The sequence below is a fragment of the Hyperolius riggenbachi genome, chromosome 10 (assembly GCF_040937935.1).
Source record: "Hyperolius riggenbachi isolate aHypRig1 chromosome 10, aHypRig1.pri, whole genome shotgun sequence".
NCBI lineage: Eukaryota > Metazoa > Chordata > Amphibia > Anura > Hyperoliidae > Hyperolius > Hyperolius riggenbachi.
The window spans coordinates 136,209,584-136,225,836 of record NC_090655.1 but is presented as its reverse complement, the minus strand read 5'-3'; the positions used below and the strand labels follow the sequence as shown (position 1 = coordinate 136,225,836).

Here is a 16,253-nt window from a genome sequence, read left to right as displayed (position 1 = left end):
TGGTACAACATTCAGGCCTTTGAACAAGAGGGGCCCACTAGGAGCTTGTATTAGCTCTTCATTGGTGCTATGCTCATCATACGATCATCACCTGTGTTTGGGTTTTAAATAATGGTAATCATAAACTGACAATGTGGCGGTTTTGGGCAGGATTTGGTGCTCTATATTTTTACGTGTAGAGTGCTTAAGGGGGCCTAATAAAAATAACTTTTTTCTGGCACTGGAGCCCAGAGCTACTTGGCTACTCCACTTCTTTGAACAAGTCTTAGTTGCCTCCACCAAATATGTAATTCCTATGGTGTATACAGTGGTGTATACCGTAATGCTACATGTTCAGGGTGAACTCCCAGTCAGGTGACCACTCTTTCCAGCCCTCTGCGTTTGCGGAGAAATATGCTCTGTTTCTTACTTTATTAGTTCTAACTGTTAAGAAGTCATTGAAGGCCATAATATAGATTTTAGTATACCATGGCGGAATGAGCTGGAATATATTTTTAGGCTTCATCTCTCCACCTTCTGCTCGCTAATAACTTTTGCTACATTTAAATAATAAGCTCATAGCGCCAGCGTAAACTCAGGCTGTGATTGTGATGGGTAATCAACTATAATGTATTCACTGTAATAACTTTTGAATGAAGAATTTCCCAGCAGTGTTAAACTTTGCAGAGGTGATGCTGAGCAGTCAGTCTTGCCTGCTGATGGCTGCCTCTAAAATCAAGATAAAATGATTCGTTTTGCATTTCTCAGGGAACGTATATTTGCTATAGAGCAGATGTTGTTTTGTATTTGCTTTATGCTGGTCAATACATCACTGTGTAATTTGCTGTCATTGGATGCCTTCACACAGACATAATAGTGAAGGGTTTTGCACTTTTTTAAGGTTGATTGTGGAAAGAGGAACTGTAGTGAAAATAATGTAATGAATGAAATTGCTTGTTTAGAATGAAGTGTTTGCCCATTGTAAAATCTCTCCTTGCCCAGATTTACATTCTGAAATTTATCACAGGTGGCGACATTACTGCTGGCAGGCGATCTCTACCGAATGTTCTTTACTGGGAGTTTCAAAGTCAGAACAAAATATTCCTGGAGAGAATTCCGCATAGCTAATTAGCCTAGGCTAAACATTTTTTGGAGGACCAGGTCAATATAGATTTTGGAAGTGTTTCTGATGCTGAAATAAGGAAAAATCACTGTAAAAATGGGAATCCTGGATAATTTACTGCATTCTACTATACGTTGTGCCTCTTTAAGTAGCAATCTATATTTTAACAATATGTTTCTCTCTTCCAGGTCTGGTGGTGCGAGAGGTCCAGATCGAAGTGTCCAGGCAGCAGGTGGAAGAACTGTTTGGTCTGGAGGATTATTGGTGTCAGTGTGTTGCGTGGAGTTCAGCGGGAACCACCAAAAGTCGGCGATCTTATGTCAGAATAGCCTGTAAGTAATGATCTCCATTTTGTAACGTTTTGGGAATTGTGTTAATGGGAATATTAGTCTTCAAGTTTTCACTCTTACCAACTGTGTTGACAACATTACCATCTTGTGGTTATACTTACAAAGTGCAGCTCTGTAACTGACCAAAAGTGACGCCAAGCCTGCTGGTCAAACTCGCTGAGTGTTCATCTCAAAGTTCTGAATTTTTAGCTATAAAAAGGCTTCTTCTTTATAGGGAAACTTAAAGAGGAGCTGTCAGCAATATTATCTCGGAAAAAAACAACACATCTATAAGTAAATACTTGCTCTACTTACATAACATATGTATTGCACTGTCCATGTTTTGATTTTAGTGATTTTTCTATAGTAAAAAAAGATAAAATCCTTTTTTGGATTCTCCTGATGTCATTTCCTCCTTACTCTCCTCTTGCCTGATTGTGTATGCTAGGCCCAACCTCCTCCTCTTCAGGCACTCCCACCCAGCTCTGCAATAGAAAGTGCATTGTCTAAGCATGAGAAATATTGGCCAATCAGAGAGGAACAGAGGTGTGGGAGTGGAAAACGGGAGGGAAACCGACTTCAGCCAATCAGGCTGCATTAGTTAAGTCTGAGGGGAAAGTAAAGAAGCAAAAAAAGACAGGCCAGCATGCCCTGCAACTTCTTTTATGTGGCAATGTACCAAATAACAGTCAGGTAAACTGGGGAATGATCCTTTATCAACAAGAAATCTAATAGTGATTTTTAACTTTTGGATTGCCTGGTTAGCATTCTTATTACTTGTTTACCAGATAAAAATAAAGAATTGATTTTTGATTTTATGCCCGACAGTTAGGCCCCATTTACACTTAATCAGTTGCTCTCAGTTATACCTGAAAGGACAACTGATTTTCAAAGTAATGCCCATGTTTTCCAATGGCTCAGGTCACACTATACGCATTTTAACTGTAAGATTTTTCATAATGCACTGCTATGGAGAAGAAATAAAAAAAGCGTACCAACTGATTAAGTGTAAATGGGACTGATTAAGTGTAAATGGGGGCCTTATATTTTAAACAAACTATAGAAGTAACTGTTGTAATTATGTGTTAACATAAGGCTTTTTTATGTCTTGTTCACAGTTTTGAGAAAAAACTTTGACCAGGAGCCGCTGGGTAAAGAAGTACCACTAGAGCAGGAAGTATTACTTCAGTGTCGGCCACCTGAGGGCATTCCACCTGCAGAGGCAAGTCATATATACTGTGTTAGCTTTCATCTAATGACTGATTATTTTTATGCGTACCTATGAAATAGCCGCCAGAAGACTTGGACATAGGATACAGCCAATATACGGCTTAACCTGCTCCTGCACAAGTCCCGGCAGCGTTAATTACTATTCTCCCTCCAGGTCGACGTGGATGGTGGGGAATGATGTAATTCAGCTTCCAGCTATTGCTGGTGGCCGAATTAGGCCTCTTGAACACTACTACTGATTCCGATTCAGATTCCGCTTTTTAAGCAGTTTTTACATCCGATTCAGATTCCGATTTGCAGTGTGCAGGGAGCAAACTGCAAATCAGAATCTGAATCGGATGTAAAAACTGATTAAAAAGCGGAATCGGAATCACTTGCAGTGTGCAAGAGGCCTTACAGTGTTTTAAAAGTTACCTAAACTCCGTCTTCTGACGGCGCTGATGTTGCTCACTGTTTGCCGCAATAGCCGTTATTCCTATTACTGTCTACAGTGGTGTTGGCTGCACCCAAATCTTCTGCGCTGTTTTAACATTTGACATTCACATATTTCATCAGATTGTATTGAGTGTATTAAAGTGGGAGGAAACTGCATATAAACTGAAAAATTTAAAGTGTCATGACGGCGGCCGGCGTGATAGCACGGCGCATGCGCGGTTTAATCACACATGCGCCGTGCTGTCACGCTGGCCGTCGTCATGCCGCACGGCGGCCGGCGTGTGACGTCATTCGTGACGTATACGGAAGGAGAAGGCCCGACACTCGCCAGTGTCGCCCGGGGGACCGGCCTGTCCGCGCTATGCGGACAGCCGCCGGGAGAAGAGCCAGGAGGCCGGCGTGGGACGTCCCGACCAGAGATGGGATGGAGAAAGCCCCGGGTAAGTTCAAATTTTATTTTTACTCTGAGCTCGGAGTCACTTTAAATCAAATCATTCAATAAGAAAATACTTATTAACTTTCCTATCCTGTTTTTTAGTGTTCACTGTCAGATTTAAGAGAAATTTGATATGAAAAAAAAAGGAATATTTCTGATATTCCATATTTACTGTTTCTCTGTGATGCCAAAAGTGACATCACTTCTGCCCTTTTCTTTTTAAACTCACCTCAGTATTACTTTACCGCTTATATTACAGACGACTGTACCCTGCCCACAGCAAACATCACTTAGATAACAGGAGATGGGGGGGGTTCAATTACCTCCCTGTTCATAATGTCCTTATCTTATCTGAAATGGGAAGGTTCTGCTATTTGCAGTTTGAGATAAGCTTGTTACTGTAGCTAATAAAAAAAACGAATAGACTTTCCACAATTCTGTTGGCACTGCACAGTTCAGCAAAAGCACTCTGACCAGATAAAAAACAGAGTAAAAAAAATGAGGGGACATATAGGGACCTATTTTAGGGAAAAGAGAGCAGTTTACACACACTCTCTCACACACACGCACTGACTCTTATTGGATGTCCCTTTAACCTCCTTAGCGATAACCCCGTGTGTGACACGGGGTAAGCCGCCGGAGGGTGCCGCTCAGGCCCTGCTGGGTCGATTTAGATAATTTTTTTTTGGTGGACGCAGCTAGCACTTTGCTAGCTGCGCCAGCACACCGATCGCCGCTATCCGTTGCGGCGCGCGGCCCCCCACACCCCGTGCGCTGCCTGGCCAATTAGTGCCAGGCAGCGCCGAGGGGTGGATCGGGACTCCCAATGACGTCACAACGGGGGAAGCCCTCAAGGAAATCCCGTTCTTTGAACGGGATTTCCTGATCGAAGTGGGTGGGGGGATGCTGCTGAGCAGCGGCTATCATGTAGCAAGCCCTGGGCTCGCTACATGATTTAAAAAAAAAAAAAAAAAAAAAAAAAAAATCTGCTGCGCTGCCTCCTGGCGGAATTTTTCATACCGCCAGGAGGGTTAAGTTTGAGATTCCAAAAGGGACATGCTCACGATATTATTATAACTAATCCAAAAAAAGTATTGCTGCATGGAATAGTTCTTTTCATTTAATTGCAATCAGTTTCAGCATTAAAATTAATAATTTTAACATTCGGGTCACATGATTTCAGGCTATGTAGAGGGGCTTTCACACAGTAAAGTAGAAATGTGTGCGTGCGTGCGTGCGTGTTTTCAACAATAAAGTGTACATTCCAGTTCTTTCTTGATTATATGAAAGTGCTGTATCAGAAGGCAGATTTGCTTATGAAATTATTATTATTAATCTTCCAACACAGCATGATTTAAGCAGGTACTGTACTGCAATTTGTGCTTTTGCTGAGCCTCTTCTTAGCTTGAAAGGTACTATAATGGGAGGGTCAATGAGATGATGATGCTATGTTGATGCATTTTATGCTTGATTTTATGCTGATATCGTAAGATATGTAAATATATCCAGTTTTAAATGGGCCAATCAAATGCAGCTGCATTAGTTTGATTAAAATAAACACAAAATTTACATCAACGTAATTATTGCCATATCATTGTCCATCCCTGTTACTTTATTTTATTCTATGATATAGTGTATAATTGTCATGGAATTGGCTTAAAGGAACTCTGTTGTGAAAATATTAAAAATTTTAAATACATGATGTAAACTTATACAAATAAGAAGTATGTTTCTTCCAGAGTAAAATGAGACATAAATTACTTTTCTCCTATGTTGCTGTCACTTACAGTAAGTAGTAGAAATCTGAAATTACCGACAGATTGTGGACTAGCCCATCTTCTCTTTGGGGTTTCTCAGCGTTTTCTTTATTTTTAAAGGGGTTCTTTCGCGAAAAAAGTAGGCAGTTAAAAAATGTGACAGATGACAGGTTTTGGGCCAGTCCATCTTTTTAAGGGGGATTCTCAGGGCTTTCTTTGTTTTCAACAGCAATACCTGAACAACAGTTGCAAAATCTAACTGACATAATAGTGTGCAAGTGATTAGGGAGGCCGGCTGGTATCTTGCTATTTTGCCAGTTAAACTGCTGTTGAGGAAATGCTGTTGAAAACAAAGAAAGCCCTGAGAATCCCCCTTAAAAAGATGGACTGGCCCAAAACCTGTCATCTGTCACATTTTTTAACTGCCTACTTTTTTCGCGAAAGAACCCCTTTAAAAGCACTTAGTGAATGGCAGTTGCTCCGTCCAACTGCCAAAAAAGTGTACGGTGAGCAGGGAGGCTGGCCAGCAGCAGTGTATAAATCTTGGACTAACCCAAAACCTGTCGGTAATGTCAGATTTCTACTACCTACTATAAGTGACAGCAACATAGGAGAAAAGTAATGTATGGCTCATTTTACTGTGGATGAAATGTACTTCTTATTTGCATGTGTTTTAAATGTTAAGATTTTTGCGACAGTTCCTCTTTAAGTTTTATTCAAAGATTCTGGGTTGCTTCCAGTCTTTGATCGTCCAACAAATAATCTGCCTAGCTGTGTGAACTAATGCCTGTTAATTCTACTGATATTCCTTGAAAAAAGAAAAAAAGTGATTTTGCTTACATTTAAAAATGGCTGGCTACCGTAGATAAAAATATAATATAGCTGTCATATTAGAGTAAGCGGTCCAGAAATCATTGCAGCAGCTTTAGCATCCAGCAGCTACCACCTGCAAAGCTTTGATGGATAAATATCTAAAAAGAGGAAGAAAGTCAATGAGCCTCATACACATAGACACATTACTGTAGAAATGCACCGATGTAAAGTCAACACACTTTATTATTTCTTAGTGGCATTATTTGTATGCTTTGTGCAATAAGTTATTCTGGAGCTGTTTAGGTTTACTTATTGGCTAAATTGCTATCACTGTAGTTGTGCACCTTAACCACTTAAGCCCAACTGGACGAGATTTCTCGTCCAGTTGGGCTGCGCGCACTCCCGCGGGTCGCGCGTGCGCCCGCGGGCCCCCCCGTGCGCGCCCCCGCTGCTGGCCGCTAGCCCACCGATCAGTGAAAGGGATTATAAATCCCTTTTGCTGATCGGACCCCCCCGGAGAAAAGCCGACAGCGTCTCTTCAGACGCTGCGGCTTTTCTGAGCTCTGGTCTCCTTTCTTCTGCCTGGGAGCGAGATCGATCGCTCCCAGGACTTTTTGATTCTGGCCATCTTGTGGCCAAATAGCAAATTACACCCCAAAAAAAAAAAGTTTTAAGAATAAACCTATAAAGATATTAAAAAACACCCTGTTTACCTCCCACACCAAAAAATACCCACATACCAGTTTAAATTAAAAAAAAAAAAAAATTACAATAATAATAATAAAAAAAAAACAACATAAATAGTTACCTAAGGATCTGAACTTTTTAAATATTCATGTCAAAGGAGTATATCAATATGATTTAATAAATTATGGGCTTCTAAACAGTGATGGACGCAAAACGGAAAAAATGCACCTTTATTTCCAAATAAAATATTGTCGCCATACATTGTGATAGCGACATAATTTTAACGGTGAAATACCCGGGGCATATGGGCAAATACAATACGTGAGTTTTAATTATGGAGGCATGTATTATTTTAAAACTATAATGGCTGAAAACTGAGAAATAATGAATTTTTTCCATTTTTTTCTTATTCTTCCTGTTAAAATGCATTTACAGTAAAGTGGCTCTTAGCAAAATATAGCACCCACAGAAAGCCTAATTGGTGGCGGAAAAAACAAGATATAGATCAATTAATTGTGATGAGTAGTGATAAAGTTATTGGCAAATGAATGGGGGGTGAAAGTTGCTTGGATGTAAAAAAAATTTCAACCCTTCGAGCTTAAGTGGTTAAAGGGGATTGTAACATTCAAAAGAAAAAAATGGCTAAAAATATCTAGTGCCCTACATATAAATGTAAACTCCTATTTTCAAAAATAGGTCCCTATATGTCTCTTTTTTTTTTTTTTTTTTTTTCCTTTACCTGGTCTGTGTATCTTAGCTGAATTGTGCTGAATTGTGCCGAACTGTGCGATGTCAACAGGATTGTGGGAAGTATTTTTTTTAAGCTACAGTAGCAAGCTTATCTAAAAATGCAAATGACAGAAACTTCCCATTTCAGATAAGAAAAATACACTTAAGGTGCGTACACACGCCTGATCTCTTTAAACGATGGGTCGTTAGACCCGCCCACGGGGCGGCCGTTCTAACGACAGTTTTCCCATGTGTACAGTCTGTCGGCAGGCTGATGAGGCTGGTTTTGACTGATCCGTTCAATGGATTGGTGTAAACCAACCTTATCAGCCTGCTGACCGGGTGTACACATTGGGAAACTGTCGTCAGAACTGACGACCCATCATTTGAAGAGATCAGGCGTGTGTACGTGCCTTAAAGAGACACTGAAGCGAAAAAAAATATATGATATAATGAATTGGTTGTGTACTATGAATAATTACTAGAAGATTAGCAGCAAAGAAAATATTCTTATATTTTTATTTTCAGGCATATAGTGTTTTTTCTAACATTGCATCATTCTCTAATATGTGCAGATTACACAACACTCAGCATTCAAAATGATTCTTTCAGAGCAGTCTGTGAACTAATGACCTCTCCTCTGGCAGAGGAAAAGTAAACAGTTAACTAACAGTTGAGATAATAAAAGTCAGAAAACAGCCCTCTCCATGACTTTGAAAGTCGTAGAGCTTAATGGCTTTTTTGTATAGAGATAACTGGAGTTTCTTAAATCTTCCTGTACTGGAAACAATTAGACTGATGTATCTGATCTTAACGTTTTATTTCTTAGCTGTACTACACATACAAATCATAATATCATCATTTTTTTTTCGCTTCAGTGTCTCTTTAAGACATGAAGGTCATTGAATCTCCTCCCCCTTTGAAGAAGTTCAAGTCTGTTATCTGGGTAATGTTTGGTGTGGTAGGGCAGTAAGCTGTAAAATAAGCTGTAAATTAACACTGAGCTAGTTTAAAAAGGAGGGGGGCAGAAGTTCTCACTTTTGGAATCACAGAGGAACAGTAACAATGGGAAGAAAAGCTGAAATTGTATTCTTTTTTTTATTTTTTATTGTTTTTTTTATATCCTATCTCTCTTAAATCTGGCAGTACCAAATCTGACAGTACAAAACACTAAAAACAACTGGATAGGTAAGCTAAATAAATATATTGTATTTTTTTTCCATTCAATATGGAGTTTCATCCTACTTTAAGGAAGCCCTGGAGATTAACTTGACCACATGGGGACCGGCCACTTAACCCCCTTTGGGGACTAGAGCAGCTTGCCTGGTTTAAGTGTCCCCAGTTTAGATAGCCAGGCAGCAGTATCCCTAGTATAGATAGCTAGTAATGGGTGTCCCCCGTATAGGTAGGTGTCCCTTGTGCAGGCAGCAGCAATTACTCACCTCCCTGGGTCCTGCGATGAGCAGCTCTCCCCGCCTCTTCTCTCCCCGACATGCAGCCCCTCACTGCTGCTAAGTTACGGGTCCCGGCTTGATGACCTCATCAAGCTGGGACCTGGAACTTTGCAACAGAGTGAGGATGGATGCCGGGCAGAGTGGAGGGGGTGGGGTGGGGGGGCAGGATCACCGGTGGAACGTCAGGAAGGTGAGTAGATCCTCTTTTTCCTCTTCAGCCGCTGCGCTTCAGTGATCTCTACAATCGGCGGCAATCGTAGTGATCACCTGATCAGGAGCCAATCGCCATGGCTCCTGATCAGTGAGCGGAGATGTCAGCTGTCATATGACAGCTGATTCTCCCCCACTGGGTGAGTGGGATCGCGTCGGGAGCAGGGGAACTTCAATGATGTTAGTTATGTCCTATCACACACAGACCACCACACAGAGGACGTAACTCTAACATCCTTGGTCCCAAAGAGGTTAAACAACAGAAATTAATTTATTGCAAGTTATATGTACCATAGAAGTGGGAGGGGAGCCACACTCTGCGATGGGGGACATTGGAGCACCGAGGTAAGCCTCAATAGGGTCCTAAGGCTTTCCTCTCTTCAGGTAAGTATCTTATTTTAATCTCGAACTCAGGGTTTGGGATCAATTTAAAAGATCATTAAACTAAGAACACTACTGTAACTACTTTTTATTAGACATGTATAAGGCCTTACTATAACATAAGTGGTTACAAAGTGATCTAGTGGAGAGATGCTCGTGAGTGCAAAATACCTAATTTCCTTTTCTGTATGTTTTCAGTCTGCAGCCATTGATGCCTTTCCGTGGGTGATGGTCCTTTCCATACATGGCAAATGATCCAAAACATGATTACTTGTAGCCATAACAGCAATAAGCACACATACAAATCTCCCTTTGCGGAGTCTATGCAGTTCATGTGCTGACACGCAGATCTGTTCAGGCGCTCAGTCAGTTTACCCACCTTACAAGGGATCTTTTTTTGTTTCTGACCCTGCTTGTGAAGTACCAATCAGATCTCCCACTGTATTCCCCCATAGCAAGAGGACTCCTGCTGCTCAACTCTGTCGACACTGTCAGTGCTACTAACACTGGTGACCAACTGCATCCAAGTCTGTAGTTTTAGATATACTGTATGTTAATTGTGTCCACTACCCAAGCTAACATTATTTTTGAAGGGAGTAATCCTTTCACTATCCTGCAGCAGCCATTGGCCAGTTACACACTGTGTTCTTCAGTGGGAATGTAATTAACATTGCAAGCCAAGCTTTGGAGTAGTCTGATAAATTTCAAACCCAGTCTGTAGCCTTTTACACTGAATTAGAGAAGCCATTACCTTCTTATTTTAAGGGTTATTGCACACGATATCTGCATATTTGTCTTGTGCCTTGAAAGCTGCGCTTAATGCAAAATTAATGTGGATTGCTTTGTGACATGTTTAACCTTTTCAATCATTTGCAATAATCCCCAGGCTTTTGCAGTTCAAAGATGAGTAATTGTTGTTGATATTTAAGCCAGTGCTATATTCTCTTTTTAATTATGTGTCATTTGGATGTATATCTCTTCTCATCCCTGTCCTATCCCCTCCTTCACGCATTAGGTGGAATGGTTAAAAAACGAAGACATAATTGACCCCACACAAGACACCAATTACCTCATAACAATTGACCACAATCTCATAATTAAGCAAGCGCGTCTCTCGGACACAGCCAACTACACCTGCGTTGCTAAGAATATTGTTGCTAAGCGCAGAAGTACCACGGCAACTGTCATAGTTTATGGTGAGTCTTTATTTTCATGTGATTGCCAAGCCTAGGAAAAGCACCACAGCTTTCTTCCAATGTTTGCTTATATACAGTTGTCTTGACTCTCTTGAGTTAGAAAACTGCAGCTTTTAATTGATTTCCTAGCTATTCATATACACTTAACAAGTAATAATTTGATGAAGCTTGCATTCATGACACCCAATTTGCAAAGCATTCCAGGTTTTCTTTTATGAAAGTCCAGCACTGTTCAGTACAGCAATGTTAATTTGTCATGCATCTAGTTTTCTCTGCTAGGAATTTCCATTGGAGATAATACAGTAGCAGTAGGTTAATAAAATCTAACATGTCTCAGTTTCAGCATCCTCAGCTGAATTTTCACCATAGGCTGACAGTAGATTTTAGGCTATTTAACACAAACATAACAAAGAAAGAAAGAAACACATTTACTTATGTGAAAAAGTTATGAGGATTACGTATTAGATGCAAAATGCAGTTCAGTAAAAGTCTAAACAAGCACCTATGTTGAGGCCTCAGCCAATCGTTAGGCGTGTGTATATCTGTAGCCGACCTCCAACCCAAGAGCGATCCACCTGGTGGATCAACACATCCTTGCAGTGTCCGTTCGCATTGTCTGTTCCAGTCCCCCACATGCCACATGACCCCCCGCATTGCAACAGAACCCGCTGTCAGCGTGTACAGGCCAGACAGCAATGTCAGCTTAGGGGATTGGGTCCCGATTCCCAATGGGTGACGTGTGTATGCACCTTTAGAGCCTTTTAGTTTGTTTGTCCGAGATAAGTAGATGGCCCAAACAGAGCTAGTTGCTTTGATTTAGATGTATGGAGACAATGCAAGTGATTCTGAATGAAATGTGCTCAGTGCATTAAGAGAGAGAGTTCCTATTCTCTTCTTGATCTGCAACCAGATCAACGATCAGGTAGATACCTTTCTGATCTAATCAGAGGGGGATCTATTGCCTGCCCACATACTTCATGCTGAAAGCTTTGGAAATCTGTCTGTAATCTATTGGAAATCAAACTAGCGTTACACTCCCATATAATGTGTCTGGACTCCCATGTAATGTCTGGTTTCCCATGTAATGTGTCTTGACTGCCATGTAATGTCTGGCCTCCCATGTAATGTGTCTGGCCTCCCAATGTAATGTGTTTGGCCTCCCATGTAATGTGTCTGGCCTCCCATGTAATGTGTCTGGCCTCCCATGTAATGTGTCTGGCCTCCTGTGTAATGTGTCTGGCCTCCCGTGTAATGTGTCTGGCCTCCCATGTAATGTCTGGCTTCCCATGTAATGTGTCTGGCCTACCATGTAATGTCTGGCCTCCCATGTAATTTGTCTGGCCTCCCGTGTAATGTGTCTGGCCTCCCGTGTAATGTGTCTGTCCTCCCACGTAATGTGTCTGTCCTCCCACGTAATGTGTCTGGCCTCCCATGTAATGTGTCTGGCCTCCCATGTAATGTGTCTGGCCTCCCATGTAATGTCTGGCCTACCGTGTAATGTCTGGCCTACCATGTAATGTCTGGCTTCCCATGTAATGTCTTGCTTCCCATGTAATGTGTCTGGCCTCCCATGTAATGTCTGACCTCCCATGTAATGTGTCTGGCCTCCCATGTAATGTGTCTGGCCTCCCATGTAATTTACCAAACACACAGGAGAAACTCACTTCCCAAACAGTTCTCTGCTGCTTATATAGAGCCTGCAGGCTGCTTGTAAGCCAATCAAGAAGTGCAAATACACATGACACCTAGTCTGCAGTGATTGATTCAAACAGAAGCTGAGCTACTCAGCTAGTCATAGGAGAGGGTTTCAGTTGCATATAGACAATGGCTATATGGCCAGCAGGGGGCACCAGCGTGCAGGATATACCCTCTCATCTGCCCCCCTCCTAACTAAACTGCATGGGAATCTACATTAAAATTTAAAAACAATAATGGTGCACAAGCCAGCCTGGGGCCCCAGGAACTCTCACTACCCGGGGCCCCAGAACCAGCATGCAACACCATATGTGAGCGCAGCCAAGCCCTGGATCTGCCACACCCAGGAGCTTGTCCCCAACTGCTCTGAAACTTACCAAACACACAGGAGAAACTAACTTCCCAAACAGTTCTCTGCTGCTTATATAGAGCCTGCAGGCTGCTTGTAAGCCAATCAAGAAGTGCACATACACATGACACCTAGTCTGCAGTGATTGATTCAAACAGAAGCTGAGCTACTCAGCTAGTCATAGGAGAGGGTTTCAGTTGCATATAGACAATGGCTATATGGCCAGCAGGGGGCACCAGCGTGCAGGATATACCCTCTCATCTGCCCCCCTCCTAACTAAACTGCATGGGAATCTACATTAAAATTTAAAAACAATAATGGTGCACAAGCCAGCCTGGGGCCCCAGGAACTCTCACTACCCGGGGCCCCAGAACCAGCATGCAACACCATATGTGAGCGCAGCCAAGCCCTGGATCTGCCACACCCAGGAGCTTGTCCCCAACTGCTCTTAAACTTACCAAACACACAGGAGAAACTCACTTCCCAAACAGTTCTCTGCTGCTTATATAGAGCCTGCAGGCTGCTTGTAAGCCAATCAAGAAGTGCACATACACATGACACCTAGTCTGCAGTGATTGATTCAAACAGAAGCTGAGCTACTCAGCTAGTCATAGGAGATATGGCCTCCCATGTAATGTCTGGCTTCCCATGTAATGTGTCTGGCTTCCCATGTAATGTGTCTGGCCTCCCATGTAATGTCTGGCCTCCCATGTAATGTGTCTGTCCTCCCATGTAATGTTCTTCAGTGAAATGGTTAAGCGCTCTTCTCTGCCTGTTCCTTCTTAAACACAGCAAATATGTCATATAATGAAAAAGCCCCCCCTTCGGGGAAAGACTCACCAGACTTCTAGGCCTCCAAGGCCAATGCTCGCATTCAGGGTATTGGCCACCCCGCAGCCTCTCTGGCAGTCCTCTCTCGGCTATTCCCAGTCTGTGTAATCAAAAAAACGAATTCCACATCGCGTAAAAGTGTACCAGTTTATTTAAAAAATGGTTAAAAACAGATCAGTGGTGTATAACCACTCATTGGGTCAAAAAACTTCATCATGAGAACTTCATCATGAAAACTTCATCATGTAAACTTCATGTAATCTGTTTGGCCTCCCATGTAATGTGTCTGGCGGCCTCCCATGTAATGTGTCTGGCAGCCTCCCATGTAATGTGTCTGGCGGCCTCCCATGTAATGTGTCTGGCGGCCTCCCATGTAATCTGTTTGGCCTCCCATGTAATGTGTCTGGCGGCCTCCCATGTAATGTGTCTGGCGGCCTCCCATGTAATGTGTCTGGCGGCCTCCCATGTAATGTGTCTGGCGGCCTCCCATGTAATGTGTCTGCCAGCCTCCCATGTAATGTGTCTGCCAGCCTCCCATGTAATGTGTCTGGCGGCCTCCCATGAAATGTGTCTGGCCTCTCATGTAGTGTGTCAATCAGGTGGCCATGTTTTGGCATCAATCTCTGTTAGATTCCATTACTATGATCAAATGGATGCCAAAATTTTAACAATGTATGGACTCCCTTAGACTTATAATTTCACATTAAGTTGGTCCACCATCCGTGTCTTTGGAAATGTCTGTAAATGTCTAGTACAGAAATATTTTCTGCCTGTAATCTCCAGCTAGTCCCTGTCACATACAAAACCCTGCAGTCACTTTCATTCTGTATTGCAATTACCATAAGCAAGCTGCCACAGCTGGTATATTTCTCCAAAATAAACCTTCCTGTATATGTGGCTAAAATATGAAAAACTGACAGAGGTGACTCTAATTCCTGCACAATATTCAGACTTTGGAGGCGCGTTAGAATCTTAACTTGCCTAAAAATAATCTTTTTCTGGGACATTTTTTTTGTCCAGCCACCTCACTTAACCTTCATTAACTATGCAGTATATTCATTTGCAGAAAAAGAACATGTAGATTTTCTAGTTCCATTCAAACAATCAGTGGTAAGGTATGACGAGCAACTAGAGTTAAATATTATTGTATTTCCAAGTAGATGGAGCCACCTGATTTTTCCTCATAAATGGCTAAGATGCTGAAATTCAAAATCAGGGCACTTTTAACCTGAACCCCCATATGCACAAATGTGCCATTATTTTCAGCAGTGCCTACATTAATTTAAATTACATAAGCAAGGGTCTTATTTTCATATCATTTTATAACACAAGTGGCCGTTTTTGAGAAAATTACAGAGTAAGGCCCCATTCACAATGGGTAATGTGCACTTAGTAACGTGGATTACTGCACTGCAATGCACCACCTATGCGACGTTCACAGTGCGGCAGTAGGGTTGCGGTTTACAGGTTGCAGTATGGTAATGCACTGCATGCAGTTTGTCACCACTAAATGCACACGTTAACAGGTACAGTGAAGCATACTTTTAACGTGCAAAATGCATGCATACTGAAAAATGCAGAAGAGCATGTGTAGTGGAAACAAGCCCTACTAGGGAAATGGGAAATAACAGCTTAAAATAAGAATCCAAATAACTGAAAATAGGTCATCAGTTTACTGTAGTCAATTCAGTTAAAAGATACTTTCTAATTACTTTGCTAAGGGCACCACTCATATGGTCCTTGTTTTTCTTTAGAGGCTGCCCTCCTCCATCCTTTTATATTTGCATAGAAACATTAAAGAAACCATCCAGTAATGAATGGCAGGCATCAAAGAGTTTGCTTTTAATAAAAAAGATTGTATCAATTTGCATTTTCCTTCCAATTACTTCATTGTCCTGCTCATTGATTGCCCCCTGTTGATTAGCAATGACACTTGATGGTTCATTTAGAACAGAAACCTCCATAAGAAGTGATAGATCTGAGGCAAATTTTGGCACTCATAGAGGCAAGTAATCTCAGTACACTGACTGATTAGGGTTAATGTTTTCTGCACAACAAAGCTTGCAATTCAAGTAGCAGATGTCTGGGAAATAAAACTAAGTACCGCTTAGCAACTCTCAATATACTAAATTAATTACATCTGCTTATAATAACCATAGCACCTGTTAATGGGGTTTGTGTGCCAATTCCACCCAGCCGACGGTGGGTGGCATAGAATCTTCCAAGCTGGACAGTGGCATACCAGATGGTAATAAATATTTTCAAGTCATTAGTTAAGACAATTGTTATTTTTCTCTGCTGATTTTTCTTCTCTGTGTGCTATTAGCATTGATAAGTTTCAGAAGTCATTAGTCTACACCATGTTTGTTTGTTTTTTCTTTTTTTTACCTTATGAGATGGAGATATAAAATGGTTACCTTATTAAGGTTACATCTGTGTTGTTTTTCTCCTGTATTAGTGAATGGTGGATGGTCATCTTGGTCAGAATGGTCACCATGCAACAATCCGTGTGGTCGGGGTATCCAAAAGAGGACAAGAATGTGTACTAATCCAACCCCACTGAACGGAGGCACTTTTTGTGATGGACAGCCGTTTCAGAAGCTTACTTGCACAACCATG

At 41.7% G+C, this 16,253-nt stretch overlaps 1 protein-coding gene across 3 annotated transcripts in view; it reads left to right on the top strand.

The window, feature by feature from the left end:
* Positions 1–16,253, top strand: part of UNC5B (unc-5 netrin receptor B) — a 267,170-nt gene that overhangs the window by 201,711 nt on the left and 49,206 nt on the right. For all 3 annotated transcript variants that reach the window (XM_068258272.1, XM_068258271.1, XM_068258273.1), the window contains exons 3-6: positions 1,291–1,434; positions 2,550–2,653; positions 10,579–10,759; positions 16,093–16,253. The exon at positions 16,093–16,253 is cut by the window's right edge and continues 7 nt beyond it. In XM_068258272.1, coding sequence (XP_068114373.1) covers positions 1,291–1,434; positions 2,550–2,653; positions 10,579–10,759; positions 16,093–16,253 — 590 coding nt within the window. The remainder of the gene's footprint in view (positions 1–1,290; positions 1,435–2,549; positions 2,654–10,578; positions 10,760–16,092) is intronic.